Here is a 25,534-nt window from a genome sequence, read left to right as displayed (position 1 = left end):
ATTATAGGATATGCCAATTTTGGAATTCTCATGTATAGGTACAGATAGCCTAGCTAGCTGTTTCCCAACTGACACTGAATTTGTTATTTTACACACCACAAACTGTATTCTTAACCCATCACCATTACTTGAATGATAGATTACGATACAGTCATAATGTACCATGCATAAATGATATTGGTGTAGCATTAACATTGATGGATAGAATGTCAGATACCAGTTTATAGCTGCAGTTAAGAGAGTACAAGTAATCCCCTTAAGTGCATCCCTACATTAATTGGAAGGGAAAATGATATATAATGAGTCTTCTCATGATCATATACAACTATATCATGTGCACAATTACACCATGAACCTATGTATTTTAACTCCTATGTGTACAAATTGTGTTTAAAAACTATTTAACCTAGTGCCTAACCCGAAGAAACCGTATATTTAGCTTGTTAACTAGCTATAGGTTTGACAACATGCCTATAACTCGGTGTTAACCATCTCTATCAATTAGCTGTTTAGACTGAACACACAAGTGCACTTAATTATCATCTATCTGGAGATATTGTGACTAGATGTATGGACTTCTTTTCAACTGTATGATATCATAACACATTAGCTTTAAGATCCAATTTTACTCAAATACAAACTGAGATTCGACTTTATCTATTTATTCTCATTGATAAATACAGGCTTGTTAGTTAGAAGATGGCCTAGCTGGCCTCCCAAAGAGATTATACATACATTGTATCTAATTGTAACTGAATTCAAATGTATCATATACAAAATATTAATGTACCTAGAAGATGGCCTAGCTGGCCTCCCAAAGAGATTATACATACATTGTATCTAATTGTAACTGTACCTAGAAGATGGCCTAGCTGGCCTCCCAAAGAGATTATACATACATTGTATCTAATTGTAACTGAATTCAAATGTATCATATACAAAATATTAATGTACCTAGAAGATGGCCTAGCTGGCCTCCCAAAGAGATTATACATACATTGTATCTAATTGTAACTGAATTCAAATGTATCATATACAAAATATTAATGTACCTATATATATAGAAGATGGCCTAGCTGGCCTCCCAAAGAGATTATACATACATTGTATCTAATTGTAACTGAATTCAAATGTATCATATACAAAATATTAATGTACCGTAGCTGTATGTATAGCAGGTATGGCAAATGACTTCTTTTATCAAAGGTCCTAACCTATCCATGATCGTTGTGCTTGGCAGCTATAATATCCATTAATACACTGATCTTTTTAACATTGAATCTCTTTGACCCTGACAACTTAACGAGAATTTTAATTATTACAAAAATGAAAATGCTTACAAACTAAATAGCAATTAATAGCTTAAGTTTGAAAATTCGAAAAAGATCTTTAGAGATGATACAATAGCAATATACAGTCATACAATATCAAACCAATATAATGTCAAACCTATATAACGTCAAACCTGTCTATAAAGACCACCCAAGAAACAGAAAAATGGTCTTTACAGAAAGTTGGTCTTTATACACAGGTTAAATAACATTGAAATTGGCAATTCAGGGCCCTAGAAAAGTGGTCTAATTAAACAGGTGTCCTTTATACAGAGGTGGTCATGATCACTATCCAAAAGATTATCTATTAAAATAGTTTCTTGCTGTGAATTAGTTTCTATACAGAATGACATCTGAGTGTGTTAGACAAAGCTGTGTTATATATTTACCTATTATTGAAGCAGATGTTCAGACAATAAGTTCTTAGAGTTATATATTATGGTGAAGAGGTCACTTTGCAACACATCTGTACGAGGTATATTGTAATACGATATGGAGTAATATAGGGGTGAAGTCACTTTTGTAATATACATTGTATATTTATGAGCTGTAATTTGTATGATATTAAGCCTCTATACAATACAATTACAGTACAATAAACAAATCCAAGCTAATTAAGACTCTGCATCACTGTAATACAACATGTCCAGGATAATACTAAGTATAGTTAACACCGTAACAATATAATGTCCGTAATAATATAATGTCCGTAATAATATAATGTATGTAATAACTGAATGACAGGAAGTTATGTTTCACACATATGGTTTCCTGCCAGTACCGGTAGATGTAGTGTAATATAGCCATTAAAACTGGTACCAACCTGAAGACATATTCCAGCGTGGACAATATCTATATAATCCCGAGGGTACAGGAAGGGTGTGTACACGTAAATCCCAGGGGTACAGGTAACTAGTCCAAGGGGTATATGTACATGGTGGTAGGTCTGCACAGGTGGTATAAACACAGCCCAAGGTTTACTATAGCTACTGCCTAATTTAGACTGCCTGACTCATAGATACAGAGACTGTGCCTGCTACCATCCCAATGGCACACTGTGAAGGATGGACTGTACCGAGAAACATCGGGAGGATGGACTGTACCTAAACATTGGGATTAGTTTGGATACCAATCACATCATGTCTTGTAAGTGACTTTTTCAATTTGTGCAGATTCCATAGAGACTTGCTTATATATTGTCAATGAATTTGAAATGATCGAATCTCGGAAAAAGTTTGATAGCGAATGAAAAAATACAATCGAAGAAAGACCGGGTAAAAGAGGGCAACATTTGTCAGATGGGTCAGAATGATATATGGATCATTTCGGGATATTGACCTCCATTCGATCGCTGACTGTTTGTATTTCATGAATAAGTTAGACAGTATACACAGATGATCGACCAGATCACATTTTACATCAGACCAGCCTCTGGGTAGTTGGTCTCCACAGACAGGTGATGGACCAGACCACATTTAACCCCAGGCCAGCCTCTGGGTAGGTGGTCTCTTTAGACAGGTGATGGATCAGACCACATTTTAATCCAGGCCAGCCTCTGTGTAGGTGGTCTATATAGACAGGTGATGGATCAGACCACATTTTACCCCTGGACAGCCTCTGTGTAGGTGATCTCTATAGACAGGTGATAGATCAGACCACATTTAACCCCAGGCCAGCCTCTGGGTAGTTGGTCTCCACAGACAGGTGATGGACCATACCACATTTTCATCCAGGCCAGCCTCTGTGTAGGTGGTCTCTATAGACAGGTGATAGATCAGACCACATTTTACCCCAGGCCAGCCTCTTGGTAGTTGGTCTCCACAGACAGGTGATGGACCAGACCACATTTTACCCCTGGACAGCCTCTGTGTAGGTGGTCTCTATAGACAGGTGATAGATCAGACCACATTTTACCCCAGGCCAGCCTCTTGGTAGTTGGTCTCCACAGACAGGTGATGGACCAGACCACATTTTACCCCTGGACAGCCTCTGTGTAGGTGATCTCTATAGACAGGTGATGGACCAGACCACATTTTACCCCTGGACAGCCTCTGTGTAGGTGATCTCTATAGACAGGTGATGGATCAGACCACATTTTACCAGGCCAGCCTCTGTGTAGGCAGTCTATATAGACAGGTGATGGATCAGACCACATTTTACCCCTGGACAGCCTCTGTGTAGGTGATCTCCACAGACAGGTGATAGATCAGACCACATTTTACCCCTGGACAGCCTCTGTGTAGGTGGTCTCTATAGACAGGTGATAGATCAGACCACATTTTACCCCTGGACAGCCTCTGTGTAGGTGATCTCCACAGACAGGTGATAGATCAGACACATTTTACCCCTGGACAGCCTCTGTGTAGGTGATCTCTATAGACAGGTGATAGATCAGACCACATTTTACCCCTGACAGCCTCTGTGTAGGTGGTCTCTAAAGACAGGTGATGGTCCAGACCATACTTTACACCAGGTCAGCCTCTGTTTATACCTGATGTATCCCCCACAAAATACATTCCTCATCACAGACATTATCAGTCTGACTCCCCAATCTGGCGGGGGAGGTTACCATGGCATCAGGAAGTATATATAAACCTATGTAAGCTTTTATAAAATATTTGTACAAAACGAGGAAACATGATTAGTGTATTGGAGGGTGTAGGTCAAGTCTGAACTTTGTCAGAGACCGTTCAACTATAACTGGACATAAGTACACAGAAAAGTTTGTGGCAGCTTGACCAACTCTATAAATTAAAGCTCCAATCATTTCTGATCCTAATTGATTTCTCATCCTAAAATAGTATCAATCAGGTGGAATGCCCTCCATTCTTTGTTTTTATTTGAATACTGAGCTCTATTTGTTACCATGAGAAATTCCATACAGATATGACTAACGCTTATACACTAAGGTCACTGAACCTCAGAATGGTTTCTTAGTAAGCAGGCAGGCATTTTAATGGAAGTGAAAGTTTCTTGAGAATTAAATCATAATATGATAGCTACACTCCTACATACCCTGTCTCACCTAATGAAGAATGCCAGATGTCTAGTATAACCATAGTCCATCTCCCTCTCTAATGAATTAAACATACCAGTAAGTTAAGCCTGGGGAAGTTTTTTCAGCGATGATTTGGAGATAAAATTAATCATAATTCAAAAATCTAACACAATACTGAAAAAAAATTAAATTAGACTTTTTTCAAAACTCTTTTTAATTCTAAGAATTATATAGTATAATATATCACAGGCATATAAATTACAGGTGTAAGAAAAACTTATTTATGTAAGATTTATTGAACATAAAATTACTGCATGTATATGAGGTCATAGAAATCAACATCTCATATAGCTACCATACAAATCAGACTGGTGGAGGTATATGAAGGTCATAGAAATCAACATCTAGGAGGTATATGAAGGTCATAGAAATCAACATCTCAATAGCTACATAACATATCATAGATACCATCATATAACTACCATACAAATCAGACTTGTGGAGGTATATGAAGGTCAAAGAAATCAACATCTCATATAGCTACCATACAAATCAGACTGGTGGAGGTATATGAAGGTCATAGAAATCAACATCTCATATAGCTACCATACAAATCAGACTTGTGGAGGTATATGAAGGTCATAGAAATCAACATCTTATATAGCTACCATACAAATCAGACTTGTAGAGGTATATGAAGGTCATAGAAATCAACATCTCATATAGCTACTATACAAATCAGACATGTGGAGGTATATGAGGTCATAGAAATCAACGTCTCACATTTTGTTTAACGGGGACATGCACCTTAAGTAAACCCTTAAGTTTGAGTAAAATACATGTTTATGACGTGTCATACACCTTACTAATAAGTAATATACGGTAATATAATTTACTGTGCAAATATGTCAAATGAAATAATTAAAAAGGAAATTCCATTTGTCTGTATCTTGAACAGGTCCAGTTGAAATTTGCAAACTAAGTGCGATCAAAAATAGCAGCATTGAACTTTAGTGAACTCCCACAAAGCACTTCACAAATTAAAGCGGATAGTGGCCGGGACAAAGGAAGGCTATAGTCGGTACCAATGGTGTTACTATATTAAGTATAAATTCTTATGCAACAGAAAAATAAAATTTCTGTCAAAATTGCTCTGTATGCAAAAGAAATTAATTTATATTATAGGAATCCTAAAACGTCTTCCCTGCCGGCTATCAGTGCAGATCTTTGATGTAATCTTAACGCATGTGCAGCATTCACGAGCACTCCATAGTAAACACAACATGGCTTCGAATGCCATGAACGAAATGGTTTCTGACAAAAAACTAACTGACACTTCTAGAATGCTTGTATCGAAAAATGATTATGCAAAGTTATTAATGTAATAATATATACATTTCATAAAATACAGCGCATCTCAAAACAGCAATTTATATCACGTATCAGTGGTTTATCACAGGAGAGGAAACTGACACGACTGAAAATCACATGTCCGTATCGACATTTCCATGCAGCCTCACCTACATAGAGCTTAAATTGGCAAATTTATTTTTAGAGCTGTGCTAAATATACATGGGGGTTTCCCATAATTTCATTGGTCAATACTGGACAAAGTAAGCAGAATTTGATCATCATTTTGGTATGTAATGACTTTTGGAAGGCCAATTGAACAAATTTAGACTGGTTTTCTGTGCTGGACTATTCACTTAAAGTGAATATAAACAAAATAACGGGTCAAAAATGTGAGTACATTGAACACAAACAATTCCGATAGAAAACAAAGTACAACAAGGGTTAGTAACACGCGGGATTGGTAAAGGCGGTGATGCAAGAGACAGGAACAACTTCCCACTTTGATACTTGTGTGATGTACATGTGCAATACGGGGGATTTGAGATCCCAAAATGATGTAAGTAAAGTACAACTTACTGTCGATTAGTTCCACCATCCGGTGATTATGATGTGTTCATTTGACGTGATTTTTGTGACGTCATAATCACCAGATGCTGGGACTAATCCAAACTCCGATATCAAGACAAGAACATTAACCTCTCTTCGTGGTGCCCCGTGGAATAAAAACATATATTTGACTTTCGATTTATATCATTCTAATGCTATTTAAAAACGTAATGTTTTAATAAACGAATATCAAATAAATATTTTACATGCTTTTGAGAATATGGAAAACAAAATGTCCATTGCCGTATGTGTCAGCAAATTTATGTTCATGATAGCCTCTCTTTCAATCAGCATTCATTTTGTGCTCCTAAAATGAAATATGGCAATCTATTTTTAAAATATTTAGGGTTGGTATTGCTGGCTTTTTAGATAATCAATCATTGTAATGGAATCATCATGAAACATCTGAACTTACAGAACATCTAATCTTGGGCTCAAGTCCGTAAAGTGCCTGTCAAATTGTTTGGTTTCAATAAAATATGTTTTTATTAGAGTATATAATTATAACCATGAGTACTTGTAGTTTGATCACATAATTTTAGGCTTTATTTAGAACAATATATAGAAGATCAATATTTTAGCTTCCTTTTCAGCAACTTTCATCAACTTGTTTATCTACGTATAAGTATATATACTTGAACCAGGCTGTGGTCAACCATGCAGGTCCATCTCCCAAACAAATGATCACTTTTGTTATTAAGGGTTAAAGTTGCAACGGCTGAAAATTGCACAAGCTAGGTCTTGAATAGCTAGACGGGTTCCTGGGTTAGATGCCATCAGAAATTTCTCAATGTCAAACTACATCTAATATTATTGAATTTGGATTAAGTATAAAGAGGTTACACAATAAGTGGTTGTTGAATATTGAACTTATTCCACACCAGTGAATTATATTTTAAAAGTTTCAAAAGACACGAGCTTGAGCGAGTGTCTTTTGTAATCTTTAGAATATAACTTACGAGTGTGGAATAAATTCAATATTCAACAACCACGAGTAGTGTGACCCATTTCTACCACAATCATATTCGTTTTAGCCGATAGAAATACGGCGGAGATACAGTAACATGTATCTACCGAAATATGCAAATAAGGTGTAGTAATATTTTCACCAGTAAAAAGACATTATTTAATATTCAAAAGTCATCGTTTGATAAAGAATCCATCGATATCAAATTCTTCTCTTTGGGAACATCTTATAGGTTAAATAATACTCATTTAACGTCTTATTGAGTTCAAATCATCATAGTTGCTTCCAGAAAATAAAACTCAATGTCGGACTACATGTATAAATGTAAAAGCATTTGCACGACATTTCATCGTCTATTTCCCACTAAATAATCATCAAGCCATTTCCATCAAGATCAAGTTGGTTTCATACACGTTATCAAATCTACGAAACTTCTCAGTGAAATTATTGTCTGTCAAGATGTATTATAAGTACAAAAGGTCAATTTAACGTGTATGAAAACGTCACGTATTTTGACACAACGACCAGTCCACGATGCATATGCTTTCAAACAGCAGGTTTGGACGTCAAGCGGCGATCACAACATAGAATGACATCATTTGATTATTGATGACATGACGCAGAGAAATAAATACATTTGTAGTTCCGCCAAAGTTCACTGTGCCAGCCAATCAGAATGCGTACAGAGTTTATACCACGTGTGGTATAAACAAATTGTTAATCAACAGCTGCAGTGTTTATTCAATGTCCTGAGAGTTGAATAACACCGCCTATTGTGGTAGAAAGGGGTTTAATTGATGTTAATTAACGACCAACTAAAACAGACATGCCTAGTTAACCAGACAAATCTATAGGCAAAAGTAGATAGATCATGAACAAAATCTTGAAAATTCTTAAAGTTAAATCTAGAGCAATGTACTGTAATAACAATATCATGATTATGACATTGTAACCCTGATTAATACTAGCCGCAATATGTATCACTCAGCAGCTCAACTCAAGCACTGCATATAACCCTCTCCCCACACCGGTATGCTGTCATACCAATAATAATCACTATTGATGGATGGTATATAACAATAAAGAAGAAAAGAGAACTTCTGTAGCAGGGTCATTTTTATGATGTCAATATTATATTTATTAATATTGTATTAACTTAATCTTAGTATAGTTACAATGTACTCATACATTGTATAATAATCTATTTCATTTTCAGAGTGTACGTCCTGGATATTGGTCACATACTTGTATTCATATAGTTTTAATTAAGAATAAATAATAGTATTTTAGTTATGTGTCTTACGACTTACTAATACCCTTTATCTGTGCCCCTTTGACGCCACACTGGTCACTTAGACACGTGACAGCTGACCAATTCTGCGCGTGATACAACAGACATTTTGAAATTAGACAAACAGACTTGAACTAGCCACTAGCATCTTTTAGAAGCCTGCATGTAAGTATTAACTGTACATATCTCCTTAATCCATTTTGGCACTATTTCTCTGATCTCTGATTTCACTCCAAGTTATTATAGAAATATCTACGTATATATTTATTATATTTTATAAATTATTCATTATATTTAGAAATATGTAATCGGCCATCAGGTGTACTCACCTGACTGCCCTTATCACGTTATCCATTCGATAACGTAACCCTTGTATATCTTTAACCTTATGTAATAGAATGTTCTTGATTTGTCCTTGTTAGATCTAATCGAACCAACATTTTATATGGTATCGGCACATACAAGTGTACCGAGTACGTGCCCCAGGCAAAGCGTCCTGTGTCACACACAGGTGAGATATGTTTCATATTAGAAATAGTTAACCATTATGTTATATATGTAATGTTGTTATAGATAGTGTATACACTCTTACATTATATCTTTTGTATATCTAAATCCATAAACAGTGTGATATAGCAAATTGTTCATTAAAATAATTATGTAATTGTTTGTATGTAATATGTATGTTCCTATCATATATAATTGTAATAAGTATTGTCAGTAATGTGTATCAGATGGTTATACTTTCATTAGCCATACTATGTATATGTATTTTATTCTCTAAACTAGTGTTTTAATATTGTAACAGGGTGCGTCATAATATTTGAAAATATCCGTTGATATGGAATAAAGGAACTTGCATGGTTAATCAGCGTTTCTTGTTTTAACCAATACCCCTGCAACACTTCTCTTTTGCTCAACCTGTTATGCGTCAGACTAGTTATCCAGAGGTCCTGACTTCGATCCCCGGCAGAGGCAGTTTATATGTCAAAGCATGTGCTCTGTTACAACATAATACAATGGTTTGGTGTTCAGACACACATCAGTATCACACACGTGTACAAGTGTTCCTAACATACATGTATGCGCGATCACTTTACAAAATAGTAGAAGACTGCAAATCACAAGTTATACAACGCCATTAAAAGGCGATCATGCAACTTACTAGCTACACAAGCCATTTAATGAATGTTGGTTTGTAGTCAGCTGATAGTTGACAACTCATTCTGAGTTTAATTTGCAAGTCAACGTGCTTTAAATTTGGACTATTTCTACTGGCTCATATCATTCAACAATTGCCGTGAAGGTATTAAGAAGTTTAAGATGATATTCACAATACTCACAATTCACAGGAAAGGCTGGATACACTGATAGACGTTGTATAGGCTTTACTTATCAATTTTTGTTTCCAGGTGAAAGTAAGTGTCACTGCTAAAGTCAGGAAATCTAATCTAATCTGACCGGATCGTTCCAGAAGCCGTCAATGGTTTTGGAAAACGTGGATTCCAAAAGAACTGGTTTCGAGCATATTTTTTTTTAGATTAATTAATTGTTTTAATTGTTAAATAGTGTGCATATAAAACGATGACCTGAATGTTGTAGGTGAAATAACATGCTCCATTCCTATCAAAATAGTATAATATCCGGACGTTAGCACTACCTTATTGTCTTTGTGTGCCAGACGCTTAAAAGAAATGTTTTATGAGAGTGTAAAGCGTACGCTCTTACCAGACTCAGTGCGGTTCTTACTATGAGAAAAAGTAAAAAATTAAACAATTAGGATAATATTGTATGTACATGTAAAACGCTACAAATCGCAACATTTTCATATTTATAGAAGTCAGGGAGGTACATCTGTAACAAAAAAAAAAAAACAAAAAAAGAAAAAAAAAAAAAACAAGTAAGACACATCAACATGAACAGTAACATATAAACATGTTGGCTCAGAAACACATACCCATTAACAAGTTCGTTCCAATCAAGGTGGAAAAGCTTATTTTTCCATAAGCAGTAAGTTGAAGATCGTGCTTTTATCATTGTAAAACAATACTAGCATATACATGTTAATTAATAGTATATTGGGATATGCAAGTGGAATCTGGGAACATTATAAAACTCCCGATGTACATGTAGTGAAAGTAGGCCTACGTGACTATATTTTTTGCAAAAATGTAGTCTACTAAGAGCCAATGAAACAAAATAAGAATTTTGAAGTGTTGGATAAAACTACATGTAGCTTAAAGGTACTTCTATCTGTATTTAAAATAATGTTCAGAAAACATAATTGAAACTTATGTCAGTAATGATGAGTGGATAAACGGATTATATATTAAGATATACCTCTAAAATGAAAGTTACATTGTATATGGACAGGACAAGCTAACAAGTTAAGCTGGTATCCCAATGTGAATTGTGTACCTGCCCTTTGCATGGCTCTATACCGTGGTAGTGTTTCCGTCGTGCATTTATTCCTCGTGAGTTTTGTCCTACATGTGTGTCTGTGTTTCCTCTGTTGTGATTGGCTGTATGGTCTAGGTTATTAGATAAATACATGGTAGCAGAATCATACATGTTTCTGATAGTAGAGATTATTTATATTCTTGGCAGTCTGACGGACTGAGTTCCTGCGTGCTACCATCTCTTCTATTAGGTAAATATTGGCAGGTTAAATAATTTAGGAACGGATAGGGATGGTGCAATTTTTAAGCAATTCGATATGGGAAGGGGGGGGGTGTTACCTACATTTTACACAATTGCGGGAAAAATCCATCTTTTTTTCCAAATTTATTTACGCAATTGCACGCGTTTCAGGAATTCATAATTCCCCAATACTCCACATTGTTTAAAAAGTGCGGAATCTCAAATTGCTTAAAAAATTAAGAAAAAAGATGGAATTATTCCGCAATTGTGGTATTTTTTTTTCTGCAATTGCAGTAATATGTTGGAAGCTGTTGTAAGAATAACATGGTCATTTTGTGAATTTTTTTTTTCACAACTGCAGAAATTTTCCAGAATTAGTACGCATTTGTGTAAATCATTACTTATTGTACGCAAATGCGTATTTTTTGGATGTTCAGGAAAAAAAAAGAATTTGTAATTTCACAACTGCGGAAATTTTCTGGAAGTTTTACGCATTTGTTGTAATCATGACTTATTTTACGCAAATGCATAAATTTTGTGACAAAAACACAGAATGTGTATTTTTTCCCGCAATTGCAGAAATATTTAGGGAGTTTTACATATATTGCGTAAGATGAAATGGACATTTTGTGGAAGTTTTATGCATTTGTATAATTATGAATTATTTTACGTATGCGTAAATTTTGTGGATGTTCAAGCAAAAAAGCAGAATTGGAATTTTACAATTTACAATTGCAGTAATATTTTCAAGTATTACACATATATTATGCAATTATTTATTTTAACTTATTACATAATACATATTACATAATAGTAGGAAATTAATAATATTTTATTGTTTTTTGATATGATAATTAAAGGTAAGTATTGTTTATTGGTCTATATCAAATTAGATCTGATCTTATGGCAATAATATGAAAACGAGTGGAGCTTGAGGAATTCTAGATTATCACATGAAATGAAGCTAATGATCTGTAAATTTCATGAATTGTGGAATTATTTTTTAGCATTCATTTTTATGCCATTACCATGTAATTATGTATTTATGAAATGATTGTCAGGAGAGAAACAGACATAAAAAATAGTTACATACATATGATATATTTACATAACATCCAGTGATTCGCTGGATATTATTTAATTGTAACAGTTATGAATGTGTCAGGCGTTAAGTTAAATAAAGTGTGCAGAACAAAATTCCAGAATTATTGAATTAATATTTACCTGATCTTGAACATCTACCTATGACGATTTGTCGTGCTTAACTTGAAGCTGAGAGATGAACTGGTCTGTGCTGTTATAATCACTACTTTTAAGGCCAACTTAATCAATTGTCCAGGGACAATACAATTAGGCGAATCCCTCTCGATGGCATTCATATCTTATTGTACATTATCTCGGTCACATACTTCTGCCGTTTAGGAATCCTCGATATTCCAGGGGTTCCGATCACTTACGATCTCTACATAGAGATCGTAAGTGATCGGAACCACTGGAATCGGTCGACGTTCCGACTATTTTGATACTTTGAGTGAATGCACACCAATCCTTTTTCTTACAGTCTAAGTAAGACATAAAATGTTGATTTTAATATTAATCATAATGTGGCTTGAGTTCACCACTATCTCAATATTTGATAATGACAGATGGAATTAAGAAAGTAAGAAACCTCCAAATCTAAAATTCTATTAATTGTGTTGATATATGTTGTATCCTTTGTAGTAAAATCGTAGTAAATCAAGTCACGTGTTATACCTCATTCATGTCATTGGCCGAAATATGGATTTGTATTATGGGTAACTAGTGATCACGTGATTGTGTGTTTACTTCTAAAATATAGTGATATCTTTTACCTGCTATTTAATATGTATGATTTGGCCTTTGATGTGATCTTATTTTCTTTGTGTTACTTATCTATTCTGAAACTAAAGTACATTGTAGATAAATATAAATATAAATTTAGAATTCTACGAATTTAGCCGGGAGTAGCCGATCTTCGCTGATCCTAGATTAGACGGTTAGACCGATTGAGTTGGTTAATTTGCATGATATCATTGATAGATAAAAAGTGGAAATGACAGTTTTATAACTCATTTCAAACCATTATTTAAAGTAAAACAGTACATATGTGCAAGTCAAAATGTTACACATGCAAATATTAATAACATTTTTGAGTCTAAATATTTAAAATAAATCAATTTTTCCAAAAAATGGCAAGGAAACTATTACTATATTTGGAAGTAAACACACAATCACGTGATTACTAGTTACCCATAATCCAATTCTATATTTCGGCCAATGGCATGAATGAGGTACATTGTATAAGCACGTGACTTGTTTTACTATGTTTTTACTACAAAGGATGCAAAATAATCAAATAAAAAAAATGATTACAATATTCTCGAACTATAGACAAAAGTAACATTGTGTCTTACTGACTCCTTGGTTTATGGTGCTGCATTTTACATATATAAATACATTTTTTCACCGCCCTTGTTTTTTAATGGATTTTAATGGTAAGTATCGTTTGTTTTGTAAATTTATATTGTACAATTAATACATACTTTCAACATATTATCTCAAGCGCTCGATATATTATTTCGTGGACCCACCTATTTCGAAAGCTCGCGATCGACTTACGCCTAGCTACTATCTGTCTACTAGAGCTCGAGCGTTCGATTGCGACATATTGTATTGATAGTCGATCACTTGTTGGATATTATACGTCAAGCAATAGAGATGGTATTTCGAGTGATCGAGATAACAAATCAAAGTGACAATCAAGATAATATGAGTAGTACTAGGGTTTACGATGTGATTTTCGAGTACTTAGTCTGCGTCATCATGCATTATGCCATGGACACGCTACTCAGGGGAAGTGCCATTTTACATTTAGGAGATGTCGCCTGAAGGAGCAGACATGCTTGGTAGATATTATCCCGTCAAAACATCTAATGCCGCGATACTCTAATATACATGTACGTATCAAATAATGCAAGAGTCTTAGAAATGTTTTTATACTGCCAAACAGGATTCGTGACACGATTACGTGTTCATCATTGTCATTTTTCTCTATGTTTCATGCAATTAGGCTTTTATTAGTCTCATCAGGTTTGATTTTTTTTTGTAAAAAAAATGAGATACTTTAATGATCGCGTGAATAAATTAACTACCGTTTTTACACTTTTTTATCGCTTTAGATTTGAGAAATCAGTCATTCATATATTACACATAGATCTATATATTTACAGTGTAGCAAACATTTTCTATTTCTGTTCCCTCGATATCCCTTTTCTTGACAACGACTTTGATGTCTATCGTCTATATTACAAGATGGAAATTGAATTTCGAAGAAATTAATCTATAAGATATTCGGAGAAATCTGTATATAGTAAAATGAAGACAGTGACAAAAACTTCTGTTCTCTGACTGTAGAGCTCTTAGACAACCATGAGTTCTAATAATCAGTAAAATACGTGTGACATTTGATTTTGATTGGCCGAGCGAGGCTTGACCAGCATGTACAGTGTTCATTTTATAAGGCATTTAATATTTCTTAAGTTCTGACTTAAAACGCTGTAAATTATCCATCTCAGTCTGTCCGTTTCTGCCCGATCCTGAAATCGTCTTACCGATTACCAAAACGCAACAACGACATCGATTGGATGAGCTAATTTGATTGGCCGATAAAAATAGAAATCGAAAGTCGTCCTCATGCCACACGAGGGAGAAGTTGTGAAATGGTTTTGGTGAAATAGGCTAATAGAAAAGCATAATGCAGGCTTCTGGTGATCAAGATGTAGCCGAAGGAGCGGCGAGACCGCAATTTGGAAACAGACTTTTAACAGATTCCAAAAACGTTTTTGAACATAATGCATGGTAAGGAGTTAGTCGACATGCAGTGATCTCACTAACGTAACATTGTACATTTGTAACTGTTAATAGGGCCAAAAAATAATATGTCTGTTTAGGGTTACCCGACCGACCATAATCCCCCCCACCGACCCTTATTTTTGTCTGTAACACTTCGTTTCCGTGCAATAACTGGAACAAATGTTAACCCTTTTTCTTCAAACTTGGTGACAAGGTTAAATGCCAGGTTCGACCAACTCTTTCAGCGGATGTTATTTATCAGAGTTATGGCCCTTTAAATTACTACAAATGTCATTTTTCTGCAGTTTCTGTGTAATAACTAACATATGTTAAAACTAATATTGTTAAAACTTGGTAACAAAGTTAAATGTCTTAAGGGCTTAGCCAAGTTCAATCGCCACTTTTAGCAGATCTTAATTAGCAGAGTTATGGCCCTTTGATTTAATAAAAAAAAAGTCATTTTCTGCCATTTCCCTGCAATAACTCTAATAAATATTAACTGATTTTCTACAAACTTGGTAACAAGGTCAAATGTCTTAAGGGCTTGGCCAAGTTCGATTGCCACGGCATGTTTCGACTTTCAACCAAGGTTAAACCTAACCTCAATAATGACCAATTTCAATGTCATATGATTCAAAGTGGCGGAGGTATAGAACTTTCAGCGATTTTGAGTTGTGATTACATGATGTGGCATGTGGCCAAAGGGAGATAATCGGTATCTAATAATAAAACTCTAATCGTACGTGTTATTCCGCATTGGTTCAAGATCTTGTATTTGTAAGTCGGGATTTTGATCTCAGACTCCGGTTTCGGCCATTATTTTAGAGTGAAAGACACTTAAAAAAGAAAAAAAAAACTCCTGATCTACTGACCCTATTTTTTTTGCCAATGTAACCCAAAACAGATATATATATTTTTTGGTCTAAGCATATTTACAGCTGTAGAGTGAATGGTTTCAAGATTACTTAATGACATCCATGACTTAACCATTCACCCTCATCCTCAATACTCCAGGGGTGACGACCACTGGCATAATATTCACCCTCATCCTCAATACTCCAGGGGTTACTATCACTGGCATAATATTCACCCTCATCCCCAATACTCAGGGGTTACTATCACTGTCATAATATCCACCCTCATTCTTGGTACACCAAGGGTAACTATCACTGTCATAATATCCACCCTAGACTATGTTATGGCATCACTAAAAGTATTTCAGGAAAAAAACTGACCAATCACAGGCATACACAGACGTTTTTGAAGCTTTCTAACTTCAAAGTCCATAAATTATATACAGTGTCCGTAATTTAATCAACTAATTTAATTCTTTTGATGTACATCAAAGGACCAAACTATCCTGTTTCATATTTTCAGTTTTGCTAATGAATAGAATGAGGATGTATATAATGATGACAATTATCAACTCTACTGCTCTACTGATATCTCTAATACACTAATTCCTCATTGTTTCTTCACAAGGGAACATAAACTATTCAACATATTACATCTAGACACAGTTTGGACAATCTTAGCATAAACTCTCTTTGAAGTTGTCAAATTAAGATTGCTGATACAATGACAACAAAGTGGCTGCAGCCTGACTGGAGATTGAACCTTTAGATCACTGATTCGCCCTCTTTTCTGTTCTGTTATATAAACAGGAGATTATTTTATTTGTATGTATTGGTAATATGCTCAGGTTATGGTTATACTGTAATCAATATTATCAGAATGTCCAAAATGAAAAAAAAATCCATTTTCTAAATTTTATTTCCAGATGAATACCCTGGTTATAAATCTGATAAAGTTTAGACCAGCTTTATTGAGATCACAGACATTTCCCAAAGCAGGCTCAGCCCACCAATTCAGCCATACCAAACATCACTTAAAAGTCTCAAGCAAAAATAGACCTCCTTATGGAGCCAGACCTTTGGTCAACCCTGATAAAGTCTTACTCTTCAACAACTGGTAATTAACACATGTTCTGTGACAGTACACACAATTGTATATTATGCTGGCCTGTTTTTGTCTTGTAGCTATAACAACCTATCCGTCTTCCTAAATACTAGAAGATTTTCATATACTTCATTGGAATTTCCAAAACTTGCACTATACTGCTGTAATTCTTATTTCTTATTGCTAATTCAAAGGTTTATTCTTCCTAAAAACTTCAAAGCTAACTAAGGGAAGGGAACCAGTCTAAATCCTTGACATCACAAAGCTGTGTGACCTTACATGTGAATCATTCATTCTCAATCTTCAGTATTGGTTTTGTAATGAAACTTATGTGAATTAATCTTAATTCATAAAATGTTTGAAAAAGGGAACATTTTGTTTAGTTTGTGAGATTCAAATAAATTATGAATATTTGATATCTGCTATTAATTTCTCTTTTCAGAAATGAATTATGTTTTTAGCCCACCATCATCAGATGGTGGGCTATTCAAATCGCCTTTCGTCCGTGGTCCGTCCGTCCTTCCGTCCGTCCGTCCGTCCGTTAACAATTCTTGTTACCGCTATTTCTCTAAAAGTACTGAAGGGATCTTTCTCAAATTTCATATGTAGGTTCCCCTAGGACCCTAGTTGTGCATATTGTATTTTGGGACTGATCGGTCAACAAGATGGCCGCCAGGCAGCCATCTTGGATTTTGATAGTTAAAGTTTGTTACCGCTATTTCTCAGAAAGTACTGAAGGGATCTTTCTCAAATTTCATATGTAGGTTCCCCTAGGACCCTAGTTGTGCATATTGCATTTTGGGACTGATCGGTCAACAAGATGGCCGACCAGCCGCCATCTTGGATTTTGATAGTTAAAGTTTGTTACGGCTAATTCTCAGAAAGTACTGAAGGGATCTTTCTCAAATTTCATATGTAGGTTCCCCTAGGACCCTAGTTGTGCATATTGCATTTTGGGACTGATCGGTCAACAAGATGGCCGACCAGCCGCCATCTTGGATTTTGATAGTTAAAGTTTGTTACGGCTAATCCTCAGAAAGTACTGAAGGGATTGTTCTCAAATTTCATATGTAGGTTCCCCTAGGACCCTAGTAGTGCATATTGCATTTTGGGACTGATCGGTCAACAAGATGGCCGCCAGGTAGCCATCTTGGATTTTGATAGTTAAAGCTTGTTACGGCTATTTCTCAGAAAGCACTGAAGGGATCTTTCTCAAATTTCATATGTAGGTTCCCCTAGGACCCCAGTTGTGCATATTGCATTTTGGGACTGATCGGTCAACAAGATGGCCGCCAGGTAGCCATCTTGGATTTTGATAGTTAAAGTTTGTTACCGCTATTTCTCAGAAAGCACTGAAGGGATCTTTCTCAAATTTCATATGTAGGTTCCCCTAGGACCCCAGTTGTGCATATTGCATTTTGGGACTGATCGGTCAACAAGATGGCCGACCGGTGGCCATCTTGGATTTTGATAGATAAAGTTTGTTACCGCTATTTCTCAGAAAGCACTGAAGGGATCTTTCTCAAATTTCATATGTAGGTTCCCCTAGGACCCTAGTTGTGCATATTGCATTTTGGGACTGATCGGTCAACAAGATGGCCGACCAGCCGCCATCTTGGATTTTGATAGTTAAAGTTTGTTACGGCTAATTCTCAGAAAGTACTGAAGGGATTGTTCTCAAATTTCATATGTAGGTTCCCCTAGGACCCTAGTTGTGCATATTGCATTTTGGGACTGATCGGTCAACAAGATGGCCGACCAGCCGCCATCTTGGATTTTGATAGTTAAAGTTTGTTACGGCTATTTCTCAGAAAGCACTGAAGGGATCTTTCTCAAATTTCATATGTAGGTTCCCCTAGGACCCCAGTTGTGCATATTGCATTTTGGAACTGATCGGTCAACAAGATGGCCGCCAGGTAGCCATCCTGGATTTTGATAGATAAAGTTTGTTACCGCTATTTCTCAGAAAGCACTGAAGGGATCTTTCTCAAATTTCATATGTAGGTTCCCCTAGGACCCCAGTTGTGCATATTGCATTTTGGGACTGATCGGTCAACAAGATGGCCGACCGGTGGCCATCTTGGATTTTGATAGATAAAGTTTGTTACCGCTATTTCTCAGAAAGTATTGAAGGGATTGTTCTCAAATTTCATATGTAGGTTCCTCTATGACCCTAGCATTTTGCGACCACCATCTTGGATTTTGATAGTTTAAAGTTTGAAAAGCAGAAAAAAGAAGTGTAAATTTGAAAAGCAGAGAAAAGATCCCTCTTTCATTTGTCAGATATAGATCAATCTTTGGTGGGCGCCAAGATCCCTCTGGGATCTCTTGTTTTTTTGTTACAGGGACAATGTTGTTTGGGATGAGGAACAAGAAAATGATGCCATGAAGATAACATCACAACAACTTCAGGATCAGTTGTCAGAGGAAGCACAAGGTTGGATGCCAAATTGCTAAATGTTCATTTTACAAAAACTTTTGCATTGTAAGATTAGGAATTAAAACTGTGTATGTAACTTATTCATTAAAACAAATTAGGTCAATTTGTGTGCTGAGTTTCAGCCAACCCAATGGTTTTGTTGGCAAGTAAATACCCAAAATAAATTGTATGAAAAGGTAAAGGTAAATACAAAATATTCACAAAGATTTGTTGCCAAAATTTCACAATATACAATTTGCAAGGATAGTAGGTATCCCCTTTGTATATAAACAAGACAAAACACTAATACTGAGACTATATTGAAGACAGGTTATCTCCCCTTGTATTTTTAATATATCAAATTCCTTTCTCTGTTTAGTTTAAGCATATTGTATTTGAACAAAGTCAAAAGAAATTAGGCACAAGTTATACAACTTAGAATTGCCCTCTTTCTCTTTTTAGATGAGTATGATACCAATGCTGGAGAATACTGGGACAAATTTTACAATCAACACAACAACCGCTTCTTCAAAGACCGACACTGGCTCTTCACAGAATTCCCGGAGCTGGCTCCCATGGAGTCTGCTTCTCAGGAAGGATCGTGTGACTCTCAAATAAAGAAAGACTGTTCACAAAGTGATGATGGATCTGTTAAAACATTGATTGGAGGAGTTACAGATAATAAAACAGGAAGTGGGATTAAAAGTGACTCTGAAAGTCCAAACAGTTGTATAGGCGAAGTTGATTCTAAACAAAATGAATGTGGTACTAGTGATGTTTGTGAAACCATCGGTGACATGGGATCAGATTTTCCGGGACAGAATTCAAAGTTCAGGATATTTGAGGTTTGTAAAACGCCTGGAAAATTTTTATTAAATTATAATGAGTTATTTAATTTGATCTGCAGAGTTCTCTGCTTTTAGAAGTAGTTGATTACAGTATTAATGCCATACAAGAACATTATATCATGTATTGCAATGTACATAGATACTGAAAGAAGTTTAAACCGTTACGTATTCCACTGATTGGCTGAATTGGTTAAGTATGTAAAAAAAAACTTTCAATAATAAAGACTAGGAAAAAATACAAATAATCACTTCAACATTTAGAGATAAATGGACTACATGTATGATTGATATTTGAGCTGTTTCACTACAGGTGGGTTGTGGTGTAGGAAACACGGTGTTCCCTGTCCTCCGTACAAACAACGACCCTAACTTAATGGTGTACTGCTGTGATTTCTCCTCTACTGCCATACAGTTAGTCAAGGTATGAACCATAAAAAGGTTTCCGAAACAAAGTATGTTGATATTTTTTTTTTATTATAATATCAGATTGTCTATCTCAATAGACTTTGATAAAATTACAACACAAAACATTTGCTATTAGTATTACCGTACCTGTCATGTTGACCATACATGTTGCGGTTGTATGACTTGATGGAGACAGTAGGCAGACCTATATCAGTGTCTACCATAGATAAAGAGCAGATATAGTATCTATTTATATAAAAATGGTATTAAAATCGGGACAATGCTGATGATTCTACCGTTCTTTATGATTCTCCACTGATTTGTAGGTACATCCAGAGTACAACACCACCAGATGTCACGCCTTCGTTTGTGATATCACCGATGACTCCAAACCTTTACCGTTCCCAGAGGGCAGTCTCGATCTCATCATCCTCATATTCGTCTTGTCAGCCATTCACCCAGACCGGTATGTAAAACGCATGTAGATGGCATTTACATAATTAGGGCTCCACTTGAACAACATTCTGGTATTGAATTTTTTTTTTTTTATATATATATTTCAAGTTATTTTTACTGTAATTTCTGTCATATATTTAGATGAACTGGCAAACAGTGGTTTGTGCTAATTATGATTAACATATGTTCAATAATTTTCATCACATATGATTTTTGTATGCTCATCGTCGCATTTCATAATCAAAATCAAAAGGATTTTTTTTTCAATGTTTACAGTATGTTGTATATTGAACATATTTTACTTTTGCGATCATTGAATTACATTTCAGAATGCAAGACATTATATACAAGTTAGCCAAACACTTAAAACCTGGAGGAACAATCATGTTTCGTGATTATGGCCGGTATGATTTAGCACAGCTTCGCTTTAAAAAAGGTAACGTACGTTGGCTCGAAAAAAACAATGTTGTAAAGTGAAAGATTGCCAAGCAATAGCCATTAGGCTTAATCTTATATAAATATGAACCTATCAATCCACCCTCAAAAAAAAAAAAGAAGAAAAATCGAGTCAATACAAAGCGAGTAATTATTTTGTTTTCAATGATTGTGTATAATGTACAATTTTTGTTCATTAAGTGAGAGCCTCAGAGGGACTCCGAGGTTTTGGGAGGCTCTCGGAGGCTTATTGCATTGACTGCTGTGTATTACAGGGCGATGTCTATCAGAGAATTTCTACGTGCGTGGGGATGGAACCAGGGTGTATTTTTTCACTCAAGGTAAAGATGATTATAATATCAAGAACCACATGTCTTCTTTGTACAAATGTTTTATGAATTAACAATTTCTTAGGTAATATATAAATTCAAATAAATGGAAACAATTGTGTTAATCTTGGAAATTGCTGTTTTTGATAATAAAAAATATTAATATGTTCTTTTTGTTTCAGATGAATTAAGAGACATGTTTACTAAAGCTGGGTTAAAAGAGAAACAAAACTACATTGATAGACGTCTGCAAGTGAATCGTGGCAGACAGCTTAAAATGTACCGAGTTTGGATACAGTGTAAATATACAAAACCTGATGGTACACAGGCTGATGACGTAGTTACTAATGACCAAGGGGAGATAACTCAGAATGTAGGAGAGACAACTCAGAATGTAGGAGAGACAACTCAAATTGTATGGGAGACAACTCAGAATGCAGGGGAGACAACTCAGATTGTAGGGGAGACAACTCCGAATGTATCAAGTGTGGATTGAAATGAAAGTAACAATGATAAAGGGGAAACAACTCATAATCTGCAGAGTATGGACCGAAATACAGGCAAGCAACAAGGAAGGTTTGACACACAGAATCTACCACAAGTGGATTGTAATGAAAGCACAGATTGTAAAGAAAAGACAGCTCATAATTTGTAGCGTTTAAATTTTCAATGGGAGACAATACAAAATGTGTAAAGTGAATGTGGATAGTGATGAGATGATCAGGGGCAGACAACCCATGTTGTATCAAGAATGGATTGTATAAAGTGACAAGGGAGATGACTGTAATATATTGAGGGCAACCAACTCGGATAGTGATGAAATCGTGTGTGATAAAAGGGAAACAACTCAGATAGTGATGAAATCATGTGTGATAAAAGGGAAACAACTCAGATAGTGATGAAATCATGTGTGATAAAAGGGAAACAACTCAGATAGTGATGAAATCATGTGTGATAAAAGGGAAACAACTCAGATAGTGATGAAATCGTGTGTGATAAAAGGGAAACAACTCAGAATGTTCATAAGGGAGAGAAAGCTAGGAATGTCTAAAATATGGATGCAGTTTAAATGTACAAAGCTTACTTTATAAAATAGGATAGAGAAAAACCAGAGAGACAATTAAATGTACTCATCACAGTTCAATGATACATACACACAGCTTAGTAATCAAGGGGAGATCATTGAGTCCATAGAATGTGGACAATGCCATTTTTGAAAATTGACCCTTTAATGATTGAGTCTTTCAAGATTTAACTTAAAGAGTTGTTAATTGGCTTATCACTATTGTTTTACATTAGTTGACATAAAAGCCTTCATTTTGACGAATCATACATACACCTAAAAAAGCTCCACCATGGACAAAGCATAAATGATACTCATCATTTAAACAATAATTGGTATTAATTGTGTACAGTGTATATATATGTCCAAAAAATAATATAAAATAATTCATTTTGCTTTTGGTGCATGCACAATTAGTACTTATTCCATTTAGGACATAGTGCTACAAAAAATTTTCAGGACACCAAATAATTATTATCATCTTGAAGTAAAATTAGAAACTCAAACTCTTCAATGGACTGTGGTAATGATGTAAAGTAATTATAAGTAACTTTTGTAACTGAAGAAAAATACTAATTTGTCTGCTTCTGTTTTTGATAGAGAAAAAAATTCATTTGTCAGTGGTGGAGCATCTTTTTAATAACTTTTGAATATTTAATAATTTTAGAATCTCTGAAGAAAATTATGTGACAGCTTTTCTATTTACATCTTACATCTGTAGTAAATGTATAGTTATGATGTCTGCAAGAGAATAAAGCTATTAATATATTAATATAATCATTTGTTGTTTTTAATGTATATGATACATCAGTCATTATTTTATGAAGGAGAGACAACTAAAAATACATCAACTGGACCAATCTGCAAAACTTCAGAAAAAACTCATTGTACATCAGGGGCGTAGCTTGCTATATTTAAAAAAAAAAAACGAGCTTGCACAAAAAATCCTAGTATGAGTTATTCATGGTCTTGTAAAGTTAAAACATCTATGTCGATCTGTCAAAGACTTGAATGTAATGTAAAATCAAAGTAAAAAATACCCTAAACGTAGATGATTTAATTAAAATTAATGATACTGAAATATACCCGTGCAGTTTTGAAAGTACCTGAAGTCGTATCCTTTTATTACTATCAACCTACGGGTTCTGTGTTAAGTGCTTGTGTTGTTTGGTGCGTAAATATGAAGAAGACACAATTAACGACAAGATGCCTTTTTCAAACTTAAACCGAAGACACACAAATTCAAAGGCTGACAGCTGGTATAAGTCTCGATTGAAAGACAGATAATTTATCTTTAATTTGATATTTAGTTCAACGTAGACCATACTGTAGAAGTGTTGTATCTTGGATAAAAACAAACTTACAAGTTTTTAGTCCAAGATACATTGCTGTTAAGGACTGGCTTTGACATGCACTCGTAGTTAAGTTTTCCTCTTGAGTCATGTCGGGTTGTTTGCCGGACAGATGAGTGTCCGGCTAATAGAAATTTGACAATGTCCCTATGTTTCATCAAGTATAGCAACACTTCTACAGTATGGTCTACGGTAAACTATATATCAAATTAAAGATAAATTATCTGTCTTTCAATCGAGACTAATGCCAGCCGCATAACTTGAAGGATTATTTCACAAAAACATTTGCCCCCAACTTGGGTTGTTTTACCAGGCCAATTGAGTTACTCATTTTGATTATATATTGACATATATTGTCAGACGAGTTTAATACCTATGGCTAAAACCTGTCTATATTATTAGGCTTTTTATTTTATTTTATTTTTGGCCCAATATAAAGTCTATATATCAGGCAAAAAACACAAAAAAAATCTAGTAATATAGGCAGGTGTAGCGGACTAGATTCTACTCAGTCCTCTAACTAGAAATAGGCCATCTTATCTAGATATGGGATTATCGTTCCGAAATCTCAACCCACAGTAAATGTACAATCTACTAGCTGGCATATACTCATTTTGGAACGAGATAGAGAAATAAAACTTCCCTTCAAGATAGGCTCTAAGAAGACAAAATTTCATATACTCTATTTTTCTATCAGTGCGACTTTTATGCTTTATAATATGAGGCGCTGTTTTTATATTCATTCAATTTTTTCATATATATGTGTAATTCAATTTTTAATGATGAAAAAAAAAATGGTAACCTCTGAACCCCTTGGACCCGTTATGGGCCTAGGCAGCCCCCAGACCCCACTACTGGGCTTGTAAAAGCCTCTAGCTACGCCCTTGTACATGTATTTTAATGTGGTCGTTTAAGGATCTAACCAGTGAAGCAAGCGATTCTTGAAAAGTATTTCTTCCGCTATTTACTGATTTATCATGGGTTCTAGACAGTAAGAGCTCCATCAATCCTTATGGAATGAAAACTTCCACGCGACAACCTTTTAAAGTTAAAAGTACAGGTTATAGACCATTCATGAATTACCTCTAAGGCTGTATCCCATGTACATTTTATGTAGCTGGTACCTACAACCGTATAGGAGGATTTAGTACTAGTCAAGATAACAAATTAACTTCACATGATTTGGCCATAGCTGCCTCTGAAATGTCA

At 35.1% G+C, this 25,534-nt stretch overlaps 2 protein-coding genes across 7 annotated transcripts in view; one reads left to right on the top strand and one right to left on the bottom strand.

Annotated features, from left to right (window-relative positions):
* The window catches only part of LOC138314515 (dnaJ homolog subfamily B member 6-like), a 48,874-nt gene extending 38,828 nt beyond the window's left edge, over positions 1-10,046 (bottom strand). For 2 of the 5 annotated variants that reach the window (XM_069254879.1, XM_069254885.1), the window contains exon 1: positions 9,890-10,046. The gene's annotated coding sequence lies outside the window, so the exon portion shown is untranslated. Of the gene's footprint in view, positions 1-2,154; positions 2,334-9,889 lie in introns of those variants that run through there. The other 3 variants (XM_069254886.1, XM_069254887.1, XM_069254880.1) reach the window with 2 other exon arrangements.
* Positions 10,047-14,813: 4,767 nt separating this feature from the next.
* LOC138314514 (tRNA N(3)-methylcytidine methyltransferase METTL2-like) lies at positions 14,814-23,893 on the top strand. 2 transcript variants are annotated; one of them, XM_069254877.1, is made up of 9 exons: positions 14,907-15,065; positions 16,840-17,030; positions 19,364-19,455; positions 19,900-20,282; positions 20,596-20,706; positions 21,017-21,156; positions 21,476-21,582; positions 21,857-21,922; positions 22,093-23,893. In XM_069254877.1, the coding sequence occupies exons 1-9, from the start codon at positions 15,063-15,065 to the stop codon at positions 22,404-22,406; spliced, it is 1,407 nt and encodes a 468-aa protein (XP_069110978.1). In that variant the 5' UTR covers positions 14,907-15,062; the 3' UTR covers positions 22,407-23,893. The 2 variants fall into 2 exon arrangements, with proteins under 2 accessions (XP_069110979.1, XP_069110978.1); XM_069254878.1 differs by lacking the exon at positions 16,840-17,030 and having other exon boundaries at positions 14,814-15,065; positions 22,093-23,892.
* The last annotated feature ends 1,641 nt before the right edge of the window (positions 23,894-25,534 follow it).

This window comes from Argopecten irradians, chromosome 2, assembly GCF_041381155.1.
Source record: "Argopecten irradians isolate NY chromosome 2, Ai_NY, whole genome shotgun sequence".
In the NCBI taxonomy this organism is placed as follows: domain Eukaryota; kingdom Metazoa; phylum Mollusca; class Bivalvia; order Pectinida; family Pectinidae; genus Argopecten; species Argopecten irradians.
This window is presented reverse-complemented; position numbering and strand designations above follow the sequence as displayed.